General features: G+C 36.9%; 1 protein-coding gene across 10 annotated transcripts in view; it reads right to left on the reverse strand.

Moving 5' to 3' along the window:
- The window catches only part of LOC105259560 (teneurin-m), a 708,083-nt gene that overhangs the window by 30,486 nt on the left and 650,640 nt on the right, over positions 1-26,957 (reverse strand). The window contains exon 1 of one of the 10 annotated variants that reach the window (XM_025411469.1): positions 26,633-26,767. The exons of 8 other annotated variants lie outside the window; for them this stretch is intronic. In XM_025411469.1, coding sequence (XP_025267254.1) covers positions 26,633-26,672 — 40 coding nt within the window. In that variant the 5' untranslated portion in view covers positions 26,673-26,767. Of the gene's footprint in view, positions 1-25,196; positions 26,768-26,957 lie in introns of those variants that run through there. One more of the 10 variants, XM_025411468.1, reaches the window with a different exon arrangement.

The following is a 26,957-nucleotide window of genomic DNA, read 5'->3' on the forward strand; positions in this document are numbered from 1 at the left end:
ACGCAATTCGATCCCGTCAAGTGCCTCTTCATGGCTTTAATCGAATTCCGAAATAGATAATCTTTAAAAGGATTTATTTGGTCTTATTTAAATTGCTTACCAATAATATTAATCAATTTTTGTCAAGTAATTTTTTTATTAATTTGATTATGAGTATAATTCGACAGCACGACGATGATTATTTTAATTAAACAATGGTACGCGACTATAATTTGATACAATAATAGTAATGAATAATAATTTTATAGTGTAAATATAAAATTAAAAAAAAATAGAGCAAAAGAGAAGCGATATACTAAATAAAATGATTCGCATTGCGATGCATTGTGGACTGCTTAAGTTTTGAATATCCGTTTCCGATAAAAGATATAAATTGTGCCATTTTTTTTCGGTGAAAAAAATACGACTCGTGTGAAAACGTTCCGGGATAAAATGCCGTATAAAGCAACATCGTAGTAATATCCACAGAGATTTAGGAGGGGAAAAGTGAACAAACGATTCGGGAGCCTGGTCACGTATCAAAGAGCAGAGTGGACGAATTTTGGGGTGCAGGGCGAAGAAAATGAACAAGGGTTAGTCTCGTGTCTGGATTAGCTTTCAGAGCGGAACGAATTAATACTATATCGCGCTCTGGATAAAGCCTCGCATATTTCCACGTGCCGGCGGTAGTGTGAGAACCACAATCTTCGTATATATTCGAGATTGTAGTTTCATAAATCTAGTAATTAAAAAGACTCGCTTATCTATTCGTGCTCCTGTACAGCCATTTTTTTAAAATTACATTAAATATATGTGATTGTAGAATTTTCTATACAGATATACTTGTAAATTGTAAGAGCATAAAATGAATTTTAAATTGTAAGCATAAAATGACTTTTTCGTACAACAAAAAATTTATGTATGTGAGATGAGATTACTTTTTTATTTTAGACATGTTTATAGTTTATGAATGTTCTCTTTTAAGAGAAAATGGGATGTATAATCTTAAATATTTAAAAGAGCGACTATTCTCGTCGCAAGTATCGAAATACGATGATTTTATCGAAGGTACAAATAACTTGCATATAAATATAAGCACTCATAAATTTAACAAATCAAAGTGAGCTTGTTTAAGCTTAAAAATATGGGGTTATTGAATCGTTGCGAAGTTAAAAATAATTATCACTTTCGAAATGTTCCAATTTCTAATAAATTGCTTAAATTGCAATTTACGCAAAAAAAATAAGAGAAAGAAAGACAGTAGGGGGGGGGGAGAAGAAAAAAAATATATATCCGTTTGATAATATTTTTATCTTCTTCCCCTCCTCCCTCTCTTTTTATTTTTTTTGTGATATATATATATATATATATATATATATATATATATATGTATATATACACGCTATTTTGGTACTTCCATCAACTGCATCGGATATGTGTTGGAGATCCTCCAGCTTTCTCGGCGAATCCTAAAGCGGTTGAGTTATCTCGAGTTTACGTATATACGTCCGCCCGTTTCCTTGTGCTATCCTAAAACTTACGGAAGCCATGCCAGAATTTGTGGAACAACCACTTTACTTAAGGGAATCACTACGTCGCTCTAATATCGGGTAGCGTTCGCAATTTATCGCAATATCCGGAAGTTTTCGCGAAAATTTTCCGCCGTGTATTCGCGGTACATCCATCTCTCGGATGCACGCGCACCTATATTAATTTAATCAATAATCCATTTATAATATAACTGTTAAAAAAAAGAGAGTTTAGACAATATCAAACAATATTACATTAAATGTAAAAATGTAGAAAAATAGCTATTATTAATATCTAAGCTCGTTACTTAACACAGAGCAATGATGGAATCAGATAAATTGACGAACGTTTAAATTCAGCAGCCCATTTCTTAACTGCTGAAAACGATGGCGAAGAGTCTCCCAAAGTGGAATTTAGCTCGTTTTTTATTTTCGTTGGCGATAAACCTTTTATAACAAAATATTTTATCACTGCAAGACATTCGATTTTATCCATTTTTCGAGAACTATCACAACTTGCTTGCTTTACTCGATCGTAACAAAATTATTAAGCTAACAATAAGCCAAATTATCAGAACATAATAAATTATATTTATATAATTATCGCCTTTGTGTATTATTATTAATGTAATCTCATATTTTATTTCTATTCTCACTATACCTTTTATTTTTATTAAAATTATATTATATTTGAATAAATTTCATTTATCTTTCACATTTCATTCCAATTTTAATTTAAAAAAATTTTTATTTAAATAAATTATTTTTCCTTATAAAAACAGAATCTAATTTCCAAAATAGGGCATATCTTCAATTATAAAGATATTTGTTATATACTTTGTTATTTCAGTGATCGCGATGACTTCTAGGAGGGACACCGGTCTGCCAATAATCGTCACTAATCTTCGCGTTTTCATTCTTAAGGAGCGAATCAAGTCGAGCCTCTCGTTTTATCGACGAGTCGAGCCCGCGCGACATCGTCGCATTACGTCTCGTTAGGAGATTTTCGTCGTCGAATGAGCCGAAAGCGAAGGAAAAGCCCTCTCGAGACCCTCTTTCTCGCTTCCTTCTGGCATCAGAGGAAAATCTTGAAAAATGAAGCGGACCTGGGGAAAAGAGGGGAAAAGGCACGGGGTAGGGCGAAACAGTTTTAATTGGAAGTCGGAGGAGACGCGGTGCAGAGAGATGTAGGGTGAACGGGCGGACAGTGTAGGGTCGGAAAGGGCGGAGGGGGATGGATGGAGGGCCGATAGCGGTTCTTTACCCTCGCTCGTTCTACGCCCTATGTGTGAGAGCGCCACGTCCCTTATCCTCTTGTTACATATATTTTCGCGCGCAGATATATAAATGTCCAGACAGGGCCGGTGGAGGTTTTCGGGGATTTCGAATATATATATATATTTTTTTTTCTTTTGATTTTTTTAATCAAAATTATCATTTAATTTTTTTATCAAACTGACAAATCAATGTGACAATCAATTGTATGAATATTTTCAATATATATATTAATAATATTTATATTTGCTATATTCTCGATGTGTTTACAATTTTTTTAATTCTTGTCTCTCGTAATTACTTTTTTTTCATTCTCGATATATCGTATAATTTCATTTTTTAAAAATAGTATTATAATTTAATAATTTAATTTATATAAGTTAATAATAATATAATTTATACATGACACACATGCACTATATATGTGCAGAAATTTTGCGATCTGTTTTTCAGCAGTAACACGCTATGAAATCATTTTCTACACCGACCCTGCACGTTCGTATAAGTTCGAATGCACCAACATCTGTACCATGAAGTCGAGCATCGCATCTCTCGGTGGCCTTAAACCGCGCGGAATGGCATGGTAGCGGCGCCGCTCGTTTTTCCTAAAGTGGAAACTCTACGGAAAAAGAGGAGCTGCCGAGGGAAGAGGAGGAGAGAAAGAGAGAAAGCGAACGAGGGAAAAAAGAGGGAGAGGAAAAAAAGACTTAATTCGTTTCCTATTAGAATTTACGTGGCTCGAAAATAAAGGCAGCAGGATAGACCGAAAACGAAGTCGGAGAGCAGCGAGAATTCGTGGAACGTTTTCCCGCCGCCAGCTCGACCATTGGATTTTTCACGGCACGCCGGTGTCCTGGAAAATCGAAATTAGCTTTTCCACGACGGCCAAGTCCGCGGAAGTTAACAGGGACGGAAGTCCGAAATAAATAGTTGATAAAAAAGAAGAAAAAAAAAAGAGAGAAGAGACGCTTGTCCCGCGTTCTCTCTTTGAAATATAGAACCTCCGCGTGCGCCGTCCCGAAGAAAAAAATCGCGATGAAAATTCGCCTACAAACGAAATATAACTCGCTACAAAAAGCGCCCGTACATACGTGAACTAATAACGCCTGTCGCGTGCGCGTATATTTGCAGCTGCGAATTAGGAAAACTGAAATTAGGAAAGCTCGTTAGCAGCGCGGCAAAACTATGGCGTTCCCTCTAATGGAATTATATATACATATATATGTATGCATGTGTGTGTGTGTATGTATATATATATATATATATATATATATATATTTTAATCTCGTGTGAATTTAAATCGAGTTATAATACGTTCTCTCATCGGACCGTAATAACTACGCCGACATCCAGCGCGGCGAGCCGGTCTCTGAAACGTATAATTCACTCCGACCAAACACACTATCGTATTTAAGCGGGAGAGCCTTGGACGACACATGGTCCGGAAAATTTCTCGTGTGTCTCGACGGGAACTATTACGCACGTACGTGTATAACGTAATGCGCAGTTGCGTTAAGTGCGATATATCTGGGCCGGATCTCCTTTCGCCGGTGGCGCGGAGTTACGCTGAAAACTTTTCACGTTCGGCGAGGAATAAGAGGGTGGCTCGGGCGAGAAAATGGGGCGGCTTAATTCGTTTCCCATTAGAATTTATGTGGCGTGCACACGCGCACGATGGTGGAAAAGCCGCGCGAGAATGGCCGGTCGCTCTCCTTCTCCTTTCCCCTTTACGACCTTACGGCGTGTCTGCTACGTTCGAGTGGACCTCCGCGAAGCACGGGCGTGCACCTCGATACGACACCCTCGGCGATTCTTTCCTTCCAGGACCGAAAGGAAAGGTTGAGCCGGGCGTCGAGAGGCGAAGTATTTTCCAGACGGGAAACGGGAGATCGAAATCAAAGCGTCTGATCGTGTGAACTCGAGCGAGCGCACGATCCTTAACTCTCTCTCTCTCTCTCTCTCTCTCTCTCTTTTTCTCTTTCTACCTTTCGCTTTCATGTAAAAGCTCTCGCAGGATATATCCCTGACATCTCGCATAAAAATTGTTATTAGTCAAATAGCGCGGTTTTTCAACTTTCATCTTTCTCGTCCACGTCAAATGTGATCGAGCGGTCAATCACTGGCAATCATTGTACATTTCATCAGAAATATATTGCGGCAATACAGTAAATATAATATAATTTTAGGAAATTCATGTTTTAGAAAAATATGAAATTGAAATCATGCTAGCAATATGAGCCAAAAAGTAATATGCATTAGAAATACTTTTCAGTTCTACGGCAGTGTACTGGCAATATTGACAATATTGACAATAAAATAATAATAGAATTACCAAAAGTACAAAAACACTATTAACAATGCAAAAGCAATACAATAGCAATGTAAGCAATAAAAATGTATTGTATTGCCAAAAATGGCAATCACTCTATATTTTTTGAGCGATGGTTCACCCCGCAAAAGAATTTTAACATTTTGATGTACATACAATTATATACCTTGCGTGTTTTAATGTAACATAAGACAATCTTATAAAATAAAAATCGAAACGCTTTAAATATATAATTTTTTAATTCTGTACTAAATATGATTAAAGCATATGAAATGTTTATATAAGTATATATCCATATATTTTATATGTATCCGCCATTTAATGCTGCTTATATATCTAAAAAAATTATGTAATGAATCTGAATTACTATAGATTTTGTGGGAGTAATTTTTCGCATGTATGTTATATTGAGATAAAAATGTGTATATTTATATGTTACATTTTTATTTGTTCAAGTATATATTAACATATGCAATGATTGTATTACATATAAAAGTTACATAAAAAATTCATAAGAATAAAATAACACTGTGTTATATAAATGTGTCATATTTAATTTATAACATTGCTTGTTTGTGAATCTAGATTATAGTTGTAATCAAGTGTATATAATAATGAGAAGTATTATAATATAAAATGATTGACAATGTTAGACAGTTTTAGGATTAAAATTGTATATTAATATTTACATGGTGTATGATAGATCACAAGCTTTTCTGACCTTTTTCTTATAGCAGTTTAAACATGATTTAAATGACTAAAAATGGAGGACTTTTAATGGAGGAATTTTAATGTTTTAATGTTAAAGAATTATATATATGTGTTGCGTTTTTAATATTACATAAAACAATTTTATAAAACAAGACTCACACATAAAGTGCTTTTATGCGAATATAAATTTTTTATTTATATACTAAATATTGCCTCAGATATATAAAGTTATATAAAGATATATAAAGATATATAAAGATATATATAAAGTTTTTATATGCTCGTTATTTAAAAAATTACTTATATATCCAAAAAGATTATGTAACATAAATCTGTCATTATAGTGTTTGTAGGAGCAATTTTTATATGTGCATTATATTGACGAATGTGTATTATATTGTGAAAATGGGAATATTTATATTTTTACTTGTTCAAATATATATTAACGTATGCAGTGATTATATGTATGTATTAAAAGTAATAGAAAATTCAAATTTTTATATATTCGTTGAAATGGTTTTTTTTAAATAACGTATAATATTTATATGGCACAAATCGAATATCATGCTAAGAAAAAACATAGTTGAATTGAATATATAGAGATATTTCACATTACATACAAGACAGTGATAAAGCCAGTGATAATGTGTAGATAAAGATAGTGATAAAGACAGTAATAATGTGTAGATTTGTAAATAGAATTTATATATTTATAGGTAAACATAGAGATTACATGAATACATGAAAAATCGAGAAGGAAGAGAAGACGGAGAAGGACAGCGGGGGGGGGGGGAATAGAAAGAAAGAGAGAGAAAAAGACACGGGAGGGCGAGAAATACAGGAGAATAGAGGAAATAATAAATAAAATCTTGCTCCAATATAAACAGGTTTCAAATATTTAAACAATGCCGAAATATTCAGTAAGGTAAATGGCAATAACTTCGTCAGCGGATGTAATTTCGTCAAGCCTTCTTAAAATTAAATAAATTAAAATAAATTAAATAAAATTAAAAAAAAACGATGTTCAAATCGTTTCAAATCGGGAAATATAATCAATATACGCAAGATTGCTTAATTTATTTAATTTTAAGAAGGCTTGACGAAATTACATCCGCTGACGAAGTTATAGCCATTTACCTTACATAGTATAAAACAATCTCTTATATATAGAATCTTTAATAAATTCAGTTAATAAATTTCTTAAATATCAAAGGAAGGAAAGAGATAGAAATATTAAAATATTATTTCATCACAAATATCAAGTTAATTTTACAATCTGTAATGTTTAATTATAATTAAATAATTAAAAAAGAGAGATATAATATATATATGTACATACAAAATATCTGACAGTCCCAAAGTGTCCCAGTAAAAATATACGAGAGAATAGATCTTGTTAAACTAAAAAATCCTATTATTTTCCAAAAGTCCTATTATTTTTCATGTTACAATTTTCCGGATATTAATTAAAAGAGATCGTTAAATAAGCGCATCATCCGCGGCTATTTTGTGAGATGTAGGATTCTAGATGTGATAGCGACGAGTGTCAAATTGCAACGAAAAGTTTGGTCGACTCTTGTCTTTTCGTTGCCATATGACACTTGTCTCTGGCATCTGCATCTTATGCACTCTAACCAAGCGCTCCTTGGCCGATCTTCCTTAATTAGTATCTCGAAATTTTACATGGTATTTGGAAAATGATATAGGACTTCTTACACTTGAGACTTTATGTCAGATACACTGTATATAGGAACAGAATATATATTACGATATGTACATAAATTCATATAAGGTCTTTTTATATTTCCTCGTATATAAACGAGCATAAAATTCAGACATTAATAACATTTGTATCACAAATATTATTCGAAAAATATCGCACTTGTGTTTGACAAATGTTATAAGTTGAAATCAAATTCGTTTTAATTCACCTTCTAAGCTAAGTTTTATCTAGATACAATAATTTAAAAATTTATTTATGAGAATATAATCAATAATTTCTAAAACCGAAAAAATATAGAAATGAATATATAAGTAATCGGGCAAAAATCTTTTAATATGAATAATAATTAAAGTTAAATATTTGAGTTCTTACGAATATTTTAATTAAAAATTCTAATAAAATAACAATTTTTGCATATTAATAATAAAAAATAATTAAAGAAAAATTGTTAAATTAAGAATTTATTACTAAATTAAATATATAATATTAAATCGCAAAAATTTAATACCTGCTTACTATATTCTTATTGATTTAATTGTAATTTAAATGCAGATTATTAAAAAATTCCAGTTGAAAATTTAATAATATATTCAGTAACAAAATATATAAATTTAAAGACAAATTTTGAAGATATATTACATAGGTTTTAAGGGCATTTAATGTGATTACAATTTTTAACGGCTTTAATTTCACGTTATAAATAAAAATATCAATATCTTTTAGAATTCCTTCACGTATTATGAAATAATATTGTTAAACGAATACAAGTCAGACAAACACGTTAGACAGATTTAGACGGTCAATATTTATATTCATGCAATCACACATCTTACCGCGACCTTTCCTACTTTTTTCTACACATCTTCTATATTCGTACACTCTTGCTTGAAATAATTCTTATTTTGTAGTTAGTAGCGCGCGATCTGTGATGCATAACGAACATCATGGCAGATATTTCGTGGATTTGGAATTATTTTACATTAGGTCTATCTACAGTAGAGTGTAGTCTTTGTGAGTGCAGTGTTTATAAGCCTACGCTAAGAACATCAAAAGCTCTAAAAGAACATCTAGAGGATAAACAGGATGAGCGTTCCTATGCAGCGCATAGAAACGCTTTTTATGATTATAAAGCTAATCTATATAAAGGGGAGTTTAGCTGGAATTCGCATTATAACATAATATCTTCAAATATAATTCTCAAGCCAAATGTACAATGCAAATATTGTAAAGCTGACATATTTATGTCAAATAAAAAATTCATAAGAACTCCGCAGAACTTGAACAAACATTTAAGTGATTTTCATAATATTGAATACAGAAACTGAGAAGCACTTAAAACCTGGATATGTGAAAATACAGGAAGTTATTGTAACATCATGCAACTAATAAATCAGGTGATCCAAATAAATACATGTGAAGTGTGTCATGTTGAGATTGGAGCCAAGAACGCTATCATGTTCGTAAAGCATTTGATTGACAAACATCACCGAGAAATTCAGCACTTTCCTTCGAATATAATACCAAAAGAGTAAGCAAAAATTGAATATTATTAATTTATTTCTTTTGAATAATTTATATATTTTTGCAATAATTTATATACTTTTACAATAGAAAAAATGTATACCATGGATGAAATTATAAAATTCAGATATATATATATATATATATATATATATATATATATAGTACATGTTTCGGACAAATATTTTGTATATTCGGGTTAAATTAAATTATTGTTAAATTATTAATCAAAATATCATACACAAATTTAAAATTTATTAATTTATTTATATATTATTATAATATTATTATAGTCAATAATTTATGACACTATGCGTAAATATAAATTGTGAGTAAATATAAACATTTTTTAAATAATTGGGCAAGAATTTTTGTATTTAAATGTGGATTTTTTGAAAATATCAAATATTCAAATTTTTTCGATGATATTTTGATAATAACAGTATTACTTTAAAAAATACTAAAAATACTTTAAAGACTTCATAATATTGTGCACATAATTAAAGCTATATTTTATAATAATGATTAATCTAGTAATTTTTATTTTATGTTTTATATACATTATTACTTGATTTTGATCCTGATACATTCGGTGACGTTCTACTAATAGCTTAAAAACAGATGACATTTCGAAAATCACAGAATTAACTATCGGTAATCAACCTTCCATCAGCGATATTTCTCATATCAACCAAGGCAGTCAACTGCAGTCTAATATAATGGCTAATATTCTTGAGAAAGGCTCACAATCAATAGATGTGCAAGTACCATCTAATATTAATCAACCTTCTTCTGATCCCAGTGATATTCCTAGTACCTCAAGCGAAAGGGAAAACACTCAAATATCTCCAAATGAACGCAGAAAATTTTATTAAAAAATTGATAAAAACAATAGAATAATTCTTAAATACATTCAAAAGAACTTAAAAATCTTGAAGAAGATATTAGAATGATAAGTAATAATATTGCTAGTTATTAGCATTTATATACATTAGCATTTATTAACTTTTAATTCTGATTTTGATTAGATTATTGACTTTGCTTTCATAAATTTGACGATTTGTAAAATGTTATCTGAAAAAATAAGTGCGAAAAAGTAATGCGTTTATGATAAGTAATTATTGCATTAATTTTTTGTTGTAACATTAATGCAGGCCTACAATTAGCACTTTTCGGCCGATTTTATTTATTGCCATTCCTACTTCTTTTGTTTCATAGCATTTAGATAGTTCGCGGAACATAAGATGTTCAGATGTTTAGAACGACATTAATTATAAACCAGATAGAGTTTTATTGTCCAATACATTGTTTGTAAAGTTATTATGATTATTATGATTATATTATGATTATATTATGATTATATTATTGTTATGATTATTATTATTATTATGTTATAAGGTCAAAAATAACACTAAAATGAAACACAATAATTAAACAGTTAATTGTATATATATACATGCAATTAATATATTTTCCATTTTGTTTCTAGTGTTCTAATTTTGTAACAATCAATTTTATAATTATAATTGTAATAACTTTAGAAAGAATGAAAAGTGCAAGGGAAATATGTGCCGAACGATTTATAATTATAATCATTCTTGAACTCGAGCGTCTTACGTTTCCGTGAGAAGTCTAGAGAAACTATGAAACAAAAGGAATGAAGATAGACAAAATCGGCTGAAAAAAGGTGCAAATTAACCACGGGCCTGCATTAATGTAACACAAATTTATAATTATATCGATTGCTTTACGAAATATATCTTCTTCTTTGAATTGACTCCACTTATCAAATATCGACAAAGAATTAAAGTAACATTACATATTGTATAACATGAATTATTATTGACTCCTCGAATGTGATATTTTATATTATATGTTCCATATAAATATATTTTTTCTTTTGTTTACAATAGAGACAATAAAGCTTCCAAACATAAACTTTGTATACAATAATCTAAAGTTTGACAAAGTTTTTTTTTTTTAAATTATTCGCAAAATAGTATCATGACAAATTGACGTTAATTTTTTTCAAGATATGCATTAATTGATAATACTCATATATGAATAATACGTATCATGCCAATTTTATACTCGTTTTATTGACGTAAAAAATGCACGTAATAATTTACTTTAATTCTGAACAATAATATTTATTTGCTCATGTGAAAGGTCTCTTACTCTCATGGGAGAATATCTATCAGCAACATCGATCGAATGTGTTTGCGAGCAAAGTGCGGGATGTCAGAAATTGGGGTCGATATAATTGGTACCCTGTTTTCGGCGGACTACATCGGCGAGCCGAAACATGCGGAAAACATTGTACGCGATCACGCGAGCGATCGTCGAACAGGTCGTGTATCGTACGACCGGTTTCCCGTCCCCCTCGCGCCAATTAAGGAGACACATGTGCGTTGAAACTTTGAATTTTTCAAATGCTCGTTTCCCGATAGTTTTCGCGTGTACATATCTCGTTACGTATATTTCGATTGAAATTACACCTTTAAATTCGAGAAATTCGATATTCGTCCTCCTAATTGAAAACTGACATTATTCAGAGCAATTTGACTTTTCCCTCGTGCTCATTTTTTATATTCATTCCTTTAGTTTAGTTTCGCTGATTTTAATCATTCTTAACAATGACAAATGTTTCCGGCGTGGAATGCGCAACGGCCTGCAATTTCAAAGTTCCAAACACATCGGACGGCGAAGAAAGTCGCTTGTAAAATTGCTGTAATTTGGCGGCGAAAAGAAACGCATCGGAGCGAAACAACCGCTAACACCGGAGTCGCCGTAAGCCGTTCCCATCGGCAAACTTTTGCGGTCGAGAGTCGGCGAGCTTGTACCTCGCCCACGTGTCCGCATCGCCCGGCCATTATCGCCGATCGATGATCGTAATATCGACGATCCCTCGTGGGCGATTCTCCTCGAGTGCGCGGACGTCATAATACGAGTCGAGCGATTCCGATAGCGAGCGACGCGATTCTCGCTTTACAGGTACAGGTACGCCAGGTTACACGGATACCGCGGATAAATAGCCTCCCATCGGGGCTCCAAAGGGCCTCGCCGATCCGCGCGTGGGTGGCTCGCGGGCCCGCAATCGTCGCGGATCGGTGCCCCTCGTCGTGCGAGTCGCATTATTGTTTCACGAGATGAGTGGTCGGCTCGGAACTGCGGGGCTAAGTATCACCGATATACCCGGCTCGACCCCCGTGTCTCGAGAGAATTGCCGCATCAGCTGGTAACGCGAAGACTATATTTTACGGCTTTACTGCTTTCATCCGAGATAGTCGCTCGCCTTTATTTACAGGCACGAGTAATAAGAATAAGTGAAATATAGGTTTACGTTTTTATTATATCACAAATTTATGCGCCCAATAATGTATGCGCTTGGGTGTGTTCGTACTTGTAAAGCGAAACTGTACACGAATTGTACAAGTGCTGAGACTGACGTAAAGCGAAAGATATATATAATTATAATTCGCATCGCAACAATCTATATGCGAAGGAAAATATATCAGCGACAATATTTATTACTTTTCGTTGTAAAAGTTCTTCGCGAGAGCAACAATCTCTGTTTCTCTTCATTCGCGCACGATTTAATAATCACGATTGCTTAATTGATCCGACACACACGCGCGAGCAGATAATCTTTGCGAAATTAATTAGTACAAATAACCGGGTGCGGGTGCAAAGCCGGTATCTCAGAAGCAGCTTCCAGACATTTCACCCTATCGTTGGATCTACAGGCTGTACGGTAGAGATACGACTCTTAATAGTTACGTCGAGAGTTTTGCGTAATCGAGACCAACGTGCGCGGATCGACTTTCCGAGGGAAATCATTCGCGCGCGCCAGTTGCAACAGCTATTTATCAAACGGCCGTTTAATAGAGCTCCACGTTTTATCGTTTATCGTAATAGCGTCGACCGTAAAGCGCTGCTAACGATCACCCATGTATCTCGCGCAGATCGACGATCGTGTGTACCCCCCCCCCCCCGCGTTACATTAGCCCGGCTGTTTACGATCGACACGGGCAATTGGAAATCTACGATCTGTACGCGGATTAGCGGACCTTACCTGTGTCTTATCGGGCGAGAGAGACGGAGAAAGCGAGCGTGGAATTAATTAGTAGTAACGAACGGATGCGCGCGGGCGTTAACCGGCTTTTTGACATCGGTATTCGTTAATCAGGGCAATTAACAGTCGATAAAAATCGCCTTCTAGGCGATCGCGTTTCTCGTTACATCTCCCTCTTGTCCGATGGCATGCGAGAACTATCTATATCGGCCTCTACGATCTACGTCCTACGAATCTAATACGATCTATCTGGCGAGCGCGTTCCCTTCACGGTGATATAGGATCCGGAGAACGCGGTCCGACTATTAATTACAGACTGCGGAGGAGGCGAAGTCGTTAGTACACCTACGTAAAGAAAGGAGTGATTTAGGACGCGCCGATTCCTCCCCCCCCCCCTCTCGACAGCCTCCCCCTTTTGCCTCGTTGGAAACTTTCGAATCCTCGGATTTCTCGCGGTGCACGTACCTAATGAATAGGACCGTGTGCTCATAGCAGGCGCCGATAGGTCGTCGATAGATCTCGCCGGAACTCGCCTGGTATATCTGCCAACGACGTCCGCAACGCGATCATCCGTTATGTCCGCGGGACGTAGATTTACTTCTACCCCAAATTACGTTGCGGAATCACACGGGGTCTCCTATCTATTGCACGGAATTACAATTAGACGAAGAAAAATTACCTCCAACATTTCTAGAGACAAAGGAGATTTTTATACATAATAAAAATATTTTTAATTATATAAAAATGTAATTATATAAAATGGAAAATTATATAAAATGTTTTAAATTATGTAAAAATATCGACATATAAATTATGAACTTTCGACTCTTATTATTATGCGAAATTTTCATCGCGAATAAGGATGCTTTGTACCTATTTTCAAAATATTGAGAATTTCATGAAAATTGTATAGAATGTCCTTACATATGTTTAGAATCTTTAGTACAATTTTTAAATCGATTCACTAAAGCGTTCGCAAGTTATAAGGATTTTAATTTGCGCCGAATTAACATGTATTCTTATGGGAAACGTATAACCACGTCGATTCAAATGACAAAAACATGGAAATAATATTCAGAATGTGTTTAAAATTTGCAAAAGTTTAGATACAGAGGAAATATTTGGTCAAATAATATTATACAAGTACTAACTGGTTAAAAAGATATTAAATATAATTTAATGAAGTTAGCCATGTATCTATCACAAGGCGAAATTCTCTGCCAACAGTTAATCATTTCGATTAAGGATGTTTTGTACCTATTTTCAAAATATTGAGAATTTAATGAAAATTGTATAGAATGTTCTTACATATGTTTAAAATCTTTAGTACAATTTTTAAATCGATTCACTAAAGCGTTCACAAGTTATAAGGATTTTAATTTGCGCCGAAGTAACATGTGTTCTTATGGGAAACGTATAACCACGTCGATTCAAATGACAAAAACACATGGAAATAATATTCATAATTTGTTTAAAATTTGCAAAGGTTTAGTTAGATATAGAGGAAATATTTGGTCAAATAATATTATACAAGTACTAACTGATTAAAAAGATATTAAATATAATTTAATGAAGTTAACCATGTATCTGTCACAAGGCGAAATTCTCTGTCAAAAGTTAATCATTTCGATTAACAAAATTCAGAATAAGTTCAGTAAAAACGCAATAAATATTAAAAAATACACCTTTGCACTGTAGCTAAGATCAAATTATAATATTCCACACAATTTCTCATACTCAAAATACACCAAAAGTAGATATTCGTCAATATTGATTTTGAGCTACTTTTCGTTTGGATTGTACATACAAAACATCCTTAAATTTTCAAATACTTTCGGTAACCTCGAAGGTTAACTCGTTTCCTTATAAAACAGCGAGGGGGATCGTAAAACGTTTATCGGCTTCTCATCCCGAAAGTTCGCGCAGGAGAGGCTCGAGATGGTCCCGATAACTGTGTTGTGCGGACGTGCAAAATTTAATGCCAATAATATTGTATGTATGTACTAGCCGCCTCTTATAATACTTTCGCAATCTCGCACGTCGCCATTTCTTTCTACGTCCTGCGGAGTAATCGCGCGGAAGGAAATGATTTCTTTAGAGCAATACGCTTGAAATACCGTACACGAGTCTCTCTCTGTCTCTCGGATAAGGCACGGGGCGCCGAAATAAATCCGCAAAGCCGTGGTTAAAATCGATGCCGAGCGGCCGTTTGGCGAGGATAGAGCGAGGCAAGGTAAATGGGTTGCTCAGAGAGGAAGAAGGAAGGAAGCGAGTGAGGGGAGGTTGAACAGTAGGGTAGGTAGAAAGGGTAAGGAGATTCGGGAGGACGACGGACGATGGGAGGACGAGGGGAGGAAAGAGAGAGAGATAGAGAGAAAGAGCGAGGGAGGGACGAGGATTCTGCGTTTGGCAGCTCGTGGATATTGGAAGGAGGCCCGCCGCGCGACGAGAGGAGGTCGTGGAAGACGATCCTGGGGATCGTTCGTCCCCAGGACCAGTCGTCCTTATGCCATCGAGATCTACCCCCGCCGCTCCGTCCAACTTTTACTCGAGCAATCACATTTCCCGAAGCGACTCTCGCGAGCGAACGGATAACCGATACCCGTTGCCGTGCGCTATTAATAAGAGTCGAGATTTTGTTAAATCGGCAGGAACGAGTTTCTCTCTTTTCGCTGTATCGTGCAAGCTGTCGAAGGAAGCTTTGGCGCGCTTCGCCGGACAGGATACGCTTTTTATCCTTCAAATAATCGATTCTACAACATTCTACATTGGGATTTAATATCATAATTTTTTTTCCTGTATTTTTAATTTATCTATATATTTTTTTAAATCGAGATAAAAATGTACAACCTGATCTCCTAATGTACGTTAAATAATTAATTCTCTTTTAAACGATTGAATGTAAATTTTCGTATTTAATGGGTGAACAAGATAATCATGACAACAAACTATTTTAATAAGACTATAAACAAGATTCTATTCGGCAACGGTGCCCATGGACCAATGGGATACCAATTTCACGACCAAAAGTGTCGAGTTCGTCTCGTACTAAGGAAACCACTAAATTAGTTGCCCAGTGGTCGAGGCACTCTAGGAATACCAAAGTTGCAAGTTTGCGATGCAGGATAGCTTCATGGGGTGCAAGATTGCTCAATTTCGAGTGCGGCATCCGCCGAGGCGTATGTATTAAAGTTTGGCCGGGCACGGTACGATGCGTTTTACGGTTCAGTCGAAATGACTTCCTCCACTATCCGAGGAAAATGGCAGTTTCGTCGATCCCGAGAAACAAGATGCGAAGTAAGCAAACAAACTCGCTAAGTTCCGCTAAAAAGCGGATATATTGTGCACATTATGCACATTGTGTATATTACATTATATCGCGTACATGCATGATTTTACACGTATGCATGTGTACATGTGTGTTAAAGCAAAATTAATTTGTAGATGATCGTTATTCCCATCATCGAGATATACTTTGTAAAATAACATACGATCTGTGGAATGGAATGCTAAATTGTATTTTTTTTTTTCGAAATAGATAGGATGGCTCGTATGAATTCCGCGAAGTTTTTCATTTTCATAAATTGAGAAAATAGATATCAGCTCAGCTCGTATAAATTCCACAAAGTTTTTCATTTTTACAAATTGGGATTTTCCAGTGGTTTTCAACATATTTCTAAGCGCGGAACGGAACAAATTAACTTTTACAGATGTTATATGTAATGATAGATATTATATGATATATAACTACTAATGCTCTTTATAATTCTGCCCATCATTCCAATTTGTTTGGAAGGAAGATTGTTAAACTTCTCTCTATACGAGAAGTTATTTTATATATTTTTTTATTACAATGTAATAATATTATACATTTTGTAATATATAGAATAAAATTTTTTTTATTAATCCATTCAGATTAATTTTTCCAGAGAATACAAGCCAATAAATCCGTTTTTTATATTTAGATAATCTAGTGTTATCATCAATTAAATGGAGATGTTAAATTTTTAATTAAAATGTTTAATATTTTAAATGTAAATGTACATTTCCAATATACAGGGTGTCATATAATTGGCGCCCACTATTTATATAGCGATATTCCTCGTGAAAAACTGAGTCGAAAAGTTCTGAACCATTTTTTTTTCTATAATGCTTAATAAAGCGAAATTATTGAGCTTAATTATTGAGTAAAGTTGCGATAAGCACCGACCTTTAACATCCTTGACGAAATTTTCTTTAAGGAAACGCTTTTACCGGAAGAAATATGATTTTTAATGCAAAATAAAATTTTTCGCATTATATAAGAAAAAAATGATTTAAAAAAAAATGGTTTCAAAAAAATGGTTTAAAATTTTTTTCATTATAGAAAAAAATGGTTCAGGACTTTTCGACTCAGTCTTCCACGAGGAATATCGCTATATAAATAGTGGGCGCCAATTAAGTGACATCCTGTATATTTTAGCAATGCCAATATTATATTTCGATTATTCTTCACTTTGTGGATGAAAGAGATGCAAGCGTGATTTCGATCCGCGATACATTCGCTTGAATACGTCGAATCCTTAGAAATCTAGCAAACGACGAGCTTGAGATCAAGCTGAAGAGTTCAAGTTCGCGGTGTCGCACGATAGGAGACCGCGAGATTATTCAATTTCGCATCCGCATCGCAGCATCAAAGTTTCGCGGCGGTCTTACTCGATGAAGCACCGAGGAGATAGAGAAAGGGAGCGAGAGAGAGCGAGAGCGAGAGCGAGAGAGAGAGAGAGAGAGAGAGAGAGAGAGAGAGAAAGAGAGACGTAGATAGATAGAAATAGAGAGAAGAGAGAGAAGAACACTTCCTCTTCGTCCACCTAACGATAATGACACCAGCGGCAGATCGACTCTATCGATCCGAGGGACGGTAATTGCTTGTCGGTTCTCGTCCTTCCACCAAGGTCCTTGGATCTCTCGGCCGCGTATACGAAGGAGGGACGCGCCTTTATCCCGACGTGAACTTTGCCAGCAATTAGACTGCGTACCGGGGCGTCTTGTAGCGACCGTCCTGGTAGACGAGTAACCGATAACCACGCACGTGCCTCTAACGAGGAATCGAAGCTGCCGTTGCCGAGAAGAACCGCTCTCTCCGATGGATCGTCGCCTCGGATCGTTTCTTCCCTTCGAGGCCGAGGAAGAGGGGGGACGAGGGGCGAGGAGGGTAAACCCCGTGTGCACCACCTTACACCATCGCCGCTCTCGCGCTTGTTATTACGAGACGTTAATCTCGACGGAGCAGCCTGCCGCGTAATTCAAGAAGGCCGGCCCCGTCATATAGGTATTTTAGCGCTCGAGGCGGTAATAGGCGCGCGCTCGCTCTCCGGGAAGGTTATTACAAAGGCTCCCTCTCCCTCTCGCTCTCTCTCTCTCTTTCTCCTTCTCTCGTACGTCGGTAATTCTGGACATCGTGTTCAACGACTTAATACGCGTCGGAAGATCTCAGCGCGATTATAATATAATATTACGGCTAGACGCGTGAAGAGAGCTCTGTCGTTAATGGGGAGTTTATTATATGTTCGCGGCCGACACACAATGCGCTGGAATCATTGTTAATTCATTTACACGCGAGCATTATTCTATACATGAACGTAGAATATATAGCCTTCGCGTTTGGCTAAAAAGTTGAATAAATTTTAGGAGCCATGCTTTCGTGATGTTAGTTTCTCTGTCTATCAATAACAAGAGTGGGGCGGCATATTTATATGACATGTGTCTTGATCGATTTCTTTCCCCCACCACGCGTCATTAGACAAAAAAGAAACTACGATAAAAATAAGTTCCCTCTTTCTAAAATTTTATGTTACCAAAACAAAGAAAAAAGAGAACGCTCGGTCTATATATTATACGTCTATAGTTCTATAGATGTCAAAAATGTAGCTAAATTTAAGAATGTTTTGTATGTACAATCCCAGCAAAAAATAGCTCAAAATCAATATTGACGAATATCTACTTTTTGTGTGTTTTGAGTATGAGAAATTGTGTGGAGTATTACAATTTGATCTTAGTCACAGTGCAGAGATGTATTTTTTAATATTTATTGCGTTTTTACTGAAATATTCCGAATTTTGTTAATCGAAATGATTAACTTTTGACAGAGAATTTCGCCTTGTGACAGATACATGGCTAACTTCATTAAATTATATTTAATATCTTTTTAATCAGTTAGTACTTGTATAATATTATTTGACCAAATATTTCCTCTATATCTAAACCTTTGCAAATTTTAAACAAATTCTGAATATTATTTCCATGTGTTTTTGTCATTTGAATCGACGTGGTTATACGTTTCCCATAAAAACACATGTTAATTCGGTGCAAATTAAAATCCTTATCACTTGTGAACGCTTTAGTGAATCGATTTAAAAACTGTACTAAAGATTCTAAACATATGTAAGGACATTCTGTACAATTTTCATGAAATTCTCAATATTTTGAAAATAGGTATAAAACATCCTTAAATTGGATATGCATATGTTTTCAGAAAGACTGATGCTTTTTCTTCCTTACGATTTTATAATAAATCTTTGAATGATATTCTAAAGCTGAATTTATGTATAAACGTTGAAAGTAGTATACAACGCCGCAAACTTTTTAAAAATTGTTCTGGCAAACCAGACTTCTTAAAAAAAAGACATGCAATTTTTATTGAGAATTAAAGTAAAATTAATTGAAGGAATCATTCAAACAAGTTTTATTTATTTTAAATAAGATTATTTTTATAAAATTTGACCTACAATTCTTGATTTAATTTATATGTAATCATGATAAATGGAGATAATTAAGACAAATCCATTTAATTTTCTTACACCACATATTTTATATGCTTTTTACTCTTTCAAACGTTTCATACGCGACATGTGAAATTATAAATAAAATTCTGTTTCAAATTTTACTATTATAGGTCATCTAAAATGAATATGTGCAGTAAAATATGCAATTATATAAAGTACAATTACTTTTCTTACCAACATTATATTTGCTTTTTTCCGCTGCGAAAAATTATCATGTTAATTCAGGATGATTCGTAATCGCCAAAATCAGAAAATGATAGAAAAAAATACTGTAATTAAAAGTCTACAAATGTGCTAGACAACTTTGCGGAAATTTAAAGTCTCAACGAAAAAGAGAAAAAAAAAGAAATATCTCTCTGTCAGTTGTATCGCGTTGCACTCGCTCGTTTAAAATTCCGTCGAAATCGACGATCGTAAATTTAGGTTCGTCTTATTTCCGTCGACGTAACAAAACTTGGCGATAGCGGAACACAATACCGCGAGATCCGCGCGGTGCGCCGGAAACCGGAAGCGAGGCGGGTACGAAAGGGTTGGAGGCGCCCTTTGCTCGTCGTTCCAAAAGATCGTTACGGTGCATTCAGGAATGCAGCGCTGACTGGTACACTTGACGGAGGGGAAACTCGGCAGTCGTGCCCCGAAACTTGAAAATAGTTAAAGTGAATAACTTTAATGCGCGAGCATGGGCGCCAAAGGGCCGAATCGGTCACGTTTGCACAAACGCAACGCATTATGGCGGACATGGCCATCCATCGTAGATTTAGAGCGCACGTGATTCGACGACTGCTCCAAATCAATTAATTTTGCAGCTTCTCCTCATCATCCTCTCGACAGACATCATTAAATTCGCTCTCGAACATTTTTTTCCCAGTTTCTGAGATAAAATCGTTGAAAAAAAAATCATAAAAGCTACTTGTGCTTCAAATGCCACGTGACACACTTTTATGCGCAAGCATTCGGAATATAAATGGTGAAAAAAGCACGTAGTCAATTACTTTAGTGTCTTTAGTCACGAGGATACATCTTGATATGAGTACCGAGTCCTCGAGAAGTCGAGAAAGATTACTTTCTTCGTTATCACGAATGTCTTATCTATCCAAACGCTCGTAAAAGAGATTAATTTTCCTCCGAGCAAAAGGTGCACGATAATCACAACCCATTTTACTTCTCAAACTATCTACGAAATCTACTCTTCGGCTTCCCTAATCTGCCAGTAATCATTGCAACTTGTTTCCAGAATTACACTTTTTTTTCATCGACCAAGTTACACATGATAATGGAGAATCCATCCCTCCGCACTTCATCGAGGAGAGTAGATCGGAGGTAAGTTTTACCAATCTTCGGAAAGTGTTCGATAAGTGAAGTTGAAAATAGCGCGAGGGAAGAATCTATGACTTCGCATTCGACGTCAAAGCTTGCACCTGATAGAATCGATCAGCCTCGGGAGATCAGGCGAGTCTGCAAAAGCGCGGGATAAAGGGACAGAGGTTCAAGATTCAACATTTTTGTCAACACCTCTCTCGTTCTATCTAGCTCCTCCCTATCGAGGCGCTAACTGAACCAGTTTCTTTAAATTACCAGCGAATCGCAGCAGCTGCCAACGGCTTCGACGACGACTACGTCGACAACGACGACGACGCGCTGTTCGACCATGCAACGTCTTATTATGTAAATTTAATGATGTCGCCGATGCATGCGCTCTCGTGGCCTCTCACGATCGCGGCGGGTTCGTGCGAAGGTACCTTAAGGCTTCTACCGGGGGAACACCTGATAAACCGCGCGACATTTGGAAATGTCAGAGTGATAAATACGGCTCCTGCGTGGTGGTAATGCAACCGCTCCCTCGCTCTCGCCGATCCCTTTGCCTCGTATGTCTCACGCGCGTTGTCGTTCTTCCGCGGCTTTCTTCCCTGAGCAACCCCCCTAGCCCCCCCCCTTCCCGCCCCGCGCTCTCACGGTGAAAGTGTTGCGCCCGCGGGCGATCGATTCGCGCCGGGGATGAAGGTTTTATCGCGACTCGAACGTTATCGCGAAGTCGGAACGAGTCTGTAGCGGATTCTCGCAGCTTTCCATAGCGAAAAATAGAGATACTAAGTCAAAGTCTGGCCGATTCGCCAGTCCATCACGCTTTTATTCGAGCAGATGTGCGCGAAAGTTAATGACGTTTGAGTTTTGATATTATCATACTGCTCTGACATTTCTTTGAATTTTTTATGTTGTATATATATTAATAGAAAAAAAATGCTCCTTTCAATTTTGTTTTGTTTATATGTATGTGCCAATTGTCAGCTCTTAGGCTTTCTCCGAAAAATCAGTTATTTTGTACGAAACGTTGAAATCGTTGAAATCATAAGAGTAGAAAATTGTGTTGACAGATAATTATATAATTAATTAATTCACATCAACAATTTAAAAATTAATTATATATATATACTTATTAATTATTATTATTGGTATCAATATCAGGCACGAAAACATATCAACGATACTTTGAGAGAGAGAGAGAGAGAGAGAGAGAGAGAGAGAGAGAGAGAAAGAGAGAGAGAGAGAGACTCTAATTTGAAAATTCAGAGGAATAATTATTTCGCGTATGGGAAAATTCAAAGTATCGAGTGATAGAATAGTAGCAAGAAGCAATGTCATGGTGCAATGCCCCGCTTTTCAGCAACGATAATTATGCTCGTTTTTCCGTTCACTTTGTCGGAAAATCTTAATGGAAATGTCGTGCTTGCGTAATAGAGTTTAAAATGGAATTTCGCTTGACGATTGCAGCGTGCTTCGGCAAAATGAAACAAGTTTCTGTTTTCGACAACAGATGTTATCTAGAATCTTCCCACGTCGCAAGATATAAGTTAGAAGGATGTTAGAAGAATGAGTAAGTTGTTAAAAGAATGCGTGAGAGAAAGAAATATGTGATTATGAAGATTTAACAAGGTAAAAAAAGCTCACTTGCTCACTCATATCAGTGAAAGTCGTATCTTCTATAGGAGATTTTGTTAATTAGTTAATTAAAAGCATGTGTAAATATTTTAACGCACAAAGAACAGTTTTTCTCGTCGAGCTGAATATTTTTGCTTCGTCGTAATTTAAAAAAAATAGCGATTATTTAAGGATGTTTTGTACATACAATCCCAGCAAAAAGTAGCTGAAAATCAATATTGACGAATATCTACTTTTGGTGTATTTTGAGTATGAGAAATTGTGTGGAGTATTACAATTTGATCTTAGCCACAGTGCAGAGATGTATTTTTTAATATTTATTGCGTTTTTACTGAAATATTCCGAATTTTATTAATCGAAATAATTAACTTTTGACAGAGAATTTCGCCTTGTGACAGATACATGGCTAACTTCTAAATATTAAATTATACTTAATATTTTTAACCAGTTAGTACTTGTATTTGACCAAATATTTACTCGGTATCTAAACTTTTGCAATTTTAAACAAATTCTGAATATTATTTCCATGTGTTTTTGTCATTTGACTCGACGTGGTTATACGTTTCCCATAAGAACACATGTTAATTCGGCGCAAATTAAAATCCTTACAACTTGTGAACGCTTTAGTGATTCGATTTAAAAATTGTACTGAAGGTTCTAAACACATATGTAAGGACATTCTGTACAATTTTCATGAAATTCTCAATATTTTGAAAATAGGTACAAAACATCCTTAATTCGTAATAAATGCATTTCAATAATATTTGAAATAAAATTGAGAATTATTATGAATCTTTCGCGATTTATTAATCATTTTTTTTGCACCGTAAATAGTAAGTCACTGTAAAGTCACAAACTGACATTCGAAGATGTGGTTAAGGATATTACAAGGTACTCTGTCTACGTTTCCTCGGTTTTTTCCTTCACTCAACTCGCGATTTTCATCGTCGAATATTTAAGAAGCGCATATATAATGGAAAATTTCATTTACATACACTATCAAGTAGTTTTACATGCGAAAAAGTTTCTCCGAGTCACGCCTTGGATACGTCGACTTGACAAATAGGGCCCGCGTGATAATGCAATCGCGTGACGATCCCCTGCTCCACGGGGATGTTTTCGTCTTGCTGCTTTTTTCCATTCACCGCGGGGAAGCGTTGCCTCGGGACAATCGATTCGCGCCGAAAATAGAAGCTTCATCACGAGTAGTTGGATCGCGTGGCTCGTGCCTTCTTAATTATTATTCGCTGGTAATTGAGGTATTATCCGGCATTAAAGTACGATTTAGCTTTCACGGAAAATTGCAACAACATTTTTTTTCAAGCAGATATCTTTTCAAGATTTTTTTTAGAGGGAGATTTATATATATCTTTAGAGAAACAGCGCGATTACGTGTCTCCTTCAAATCGGTATTCAACGAAATAAAGCTCGGTAATCTCTGAAATAGCGCGGAACGACGTCGTATAAATGAAAATAAATAAACGTCAATTTTAATAAAAACATTAGTCACTGTGTTTTTCTGTAGAGAAGCCGAGTTATCGGGAACAGCACTCTATCAACGCCACTCCATTTTGCATTGTTAAATATTTAACTACACTCCGATTCCCTTTGATTGATTGGCTATATTCTCTCTTATATTCATGAAAGAGCTGCCTTTCATTTTTAAATTTCGCACGGACCAGAAGCGATATCGTCGTTGCACGCGTCAGGATCACTCGCGATTTCGCAAAGCTCGATGAGAGGTGAAACCACCGATTCGAAATTTATAAGCACTTGTAATTACTCCAATATCCGAAATAATATCTCGTCAAATATAGGATGTACCATTATTAAATGATCAATAAATCATAATTTCAAGTAATTTGTATAGTTTGTCAGATATATAGACCGTGTACGTAAATAATGACGGACGTAATATGACGTAGAAGCGTGTCAAAAAATTGATATAATTGAGATACACCCTTAAATAGTAATTTAAACGAACATTAATTCGAACGCTAATTATTATTAACAGTATAACAAAATCACCGATCGATGCAGGATCTTTCCGACAATTTGCTCCGGATCTACGGCTTTTGTGATCGGCCACGTTTCGAGAAGCGTATAAAGAATCCATCGGATCGTCAGACAATCCGAGACGCGATAGAAAATCTCGTTTGTTCCGCGGTCGAGCGCGAGTTCGCAGTTCCCGGTGGTCGGGGCATCGAAGCAGAGAGAGGAGAGGGGGGGAGGAGGGAAGGGGAGGGACGGGAGGCGAAAGGGAAGAACACCGGGGGTAAGAAATGCCACCCACCTCGACCACCGCCGTAGCAGTACGTGTACTCGTTATAATCCATGGACGGCCTCTTGAGTAATCCCTCGCCCGGCACTAGATCCAGCAACGCGGTGGGGTCGCACATCGAGGAGAGAAGGTTCGCTTCTCTTTGTCATCGACGGCGACAGAGACGGAGGAAGTTGTGGGAGACTTTTCGTCGAGCCACGCAGCGCGTGGACGGGGGGATAAACGATCGCGGCGACGCGATCACACGTGCACGTCGTCGTCGTCGTCGTCGTCGTCGTCTGCTCTCGAATCACCCAAGGCAAACACACGAGCGTATTCGTCGCTTCGTATAAACGATCCTTCCGGTTTGGACTTCAAAGGGGAAACCCGCGACGTCGATGGATGGCGCGCGACCGACCGCGTTACGTCAAAGCGCGCGAAAACCCTGGGTAACGTATCCCAAATTAAACTTCGCGGCGGGCGCGTTAAAATACGACGAGACGGCGAGAAACCCTCTGTCTCGGCGGCACCTGTCCCTCTGTACACTTGGCCAAGAGAGGCGGGGGAGTGGAGAAAGAAACAGGCCTGTTGTTATTGGAGTCGCGCGATCTCCCGGCCCGTCTTATCGTCCGTTGCGAACGGAGACTCGGGGTATTCCTCCCTTTGCGGTCGCGGCCCTTTCAATCCAGATCTCCTTCATTCACTGCACTTTGTGCGGCGCACAAGTAAAAATTTCACAGACACTCCGGCACCTTTCGACGTCGTTTAAATCGTCGCTTCACACATGCGTAGATCGAAACGATTGTCGAGAAGAGGAGAAGAGAAGAGGAGGGAGAGAGAGAGAGAGAGATAAGTCAGAGTACCACTCTGTCAAAATTGCACGTCTAATGCCTGATGCTCCAACGGGTACTCATCGTTTCGTCGGGCGAAGTAACTGCGAGTAACCGAGCGGCTCTTTCTCTCTCCTCACGATGAAATTAATAATAACCCACTCGCTCTCGTGACGGTCCGTGACCAATTGAAAGCGGAGCGCAGCGTGGGACTCGGTCGAGTTGCTCCGAAAATTTCGGAGCGTGGATCCTCCGCGGATGACGAGGGTCGATTCGCCTCGCACGTTTCGATCGATCGATAAAAGCGACCGTCAGAGCGATCCCTTTCCCATCCGACGTCGGGGAAAGCTCGCTCGCGGAAGCCGGAAGTATCGCGAGTCACGTCACTTCGCCGAAGGAGAGGCCCGCGCCGATCGACGTCCTGTCGTGCAGACGGTGTCAGCGAAGGACGCGGATTACGAAAATGTATTCCGGGAAAATTTCAAGCCGCGACCCTCGATACACGCGATCGGGGGTTCACGCGATCCTCGACAATTTCCCCGATCTATCACTTGGCCACACACTCGGCAACGGATTTCGGACAACTTGACATTTACGAGACATTTAGAATCACCCTTGTCTCATTCCACGTGATCTTACCGAGCGAAATTGTAACCGGCCTCGACCTGCGTAGATCCATTCGCGACGCGATCACCGCGGGACATCAGCGAAAACGTGAGGATCGGTTCCGTGGCTCACGTGCTTCAAAGTAGAACCGCACGCTTACGCGGTCGGTTACAGACTGAGGACAGAACGCCAGCCGATGACTCCCGACACGATGGAGGATGGTGGACGTCGGCTAGTGGGGGAAGGTAAGCGAGTGGAGAGGGAAGGCAGGGAGATCCTTGGTCGGCGGGGAGGTTTGCGTAAGAGGCATTTTGGAGCAAGGGTGGAAGAGGTCTGGTTGAGACGAGACCGATGTTGA

This window comes from Camponotus floridanus, unplaced genomic scaffold (genome assembly GCF_003227725.1).
Source record: "Camponotus floridanus strain SB8 unplaced genomic scaffold, Cflo_v7.5 scaffold4, whole genome shotgun sequence".
Classification (NCBI taxonomy): Eukaryota; Metazoa; Arthropoda; class Insecta; order Hymenoptera; family Formicidae; genus Camponotus; species Camponotus floridanus.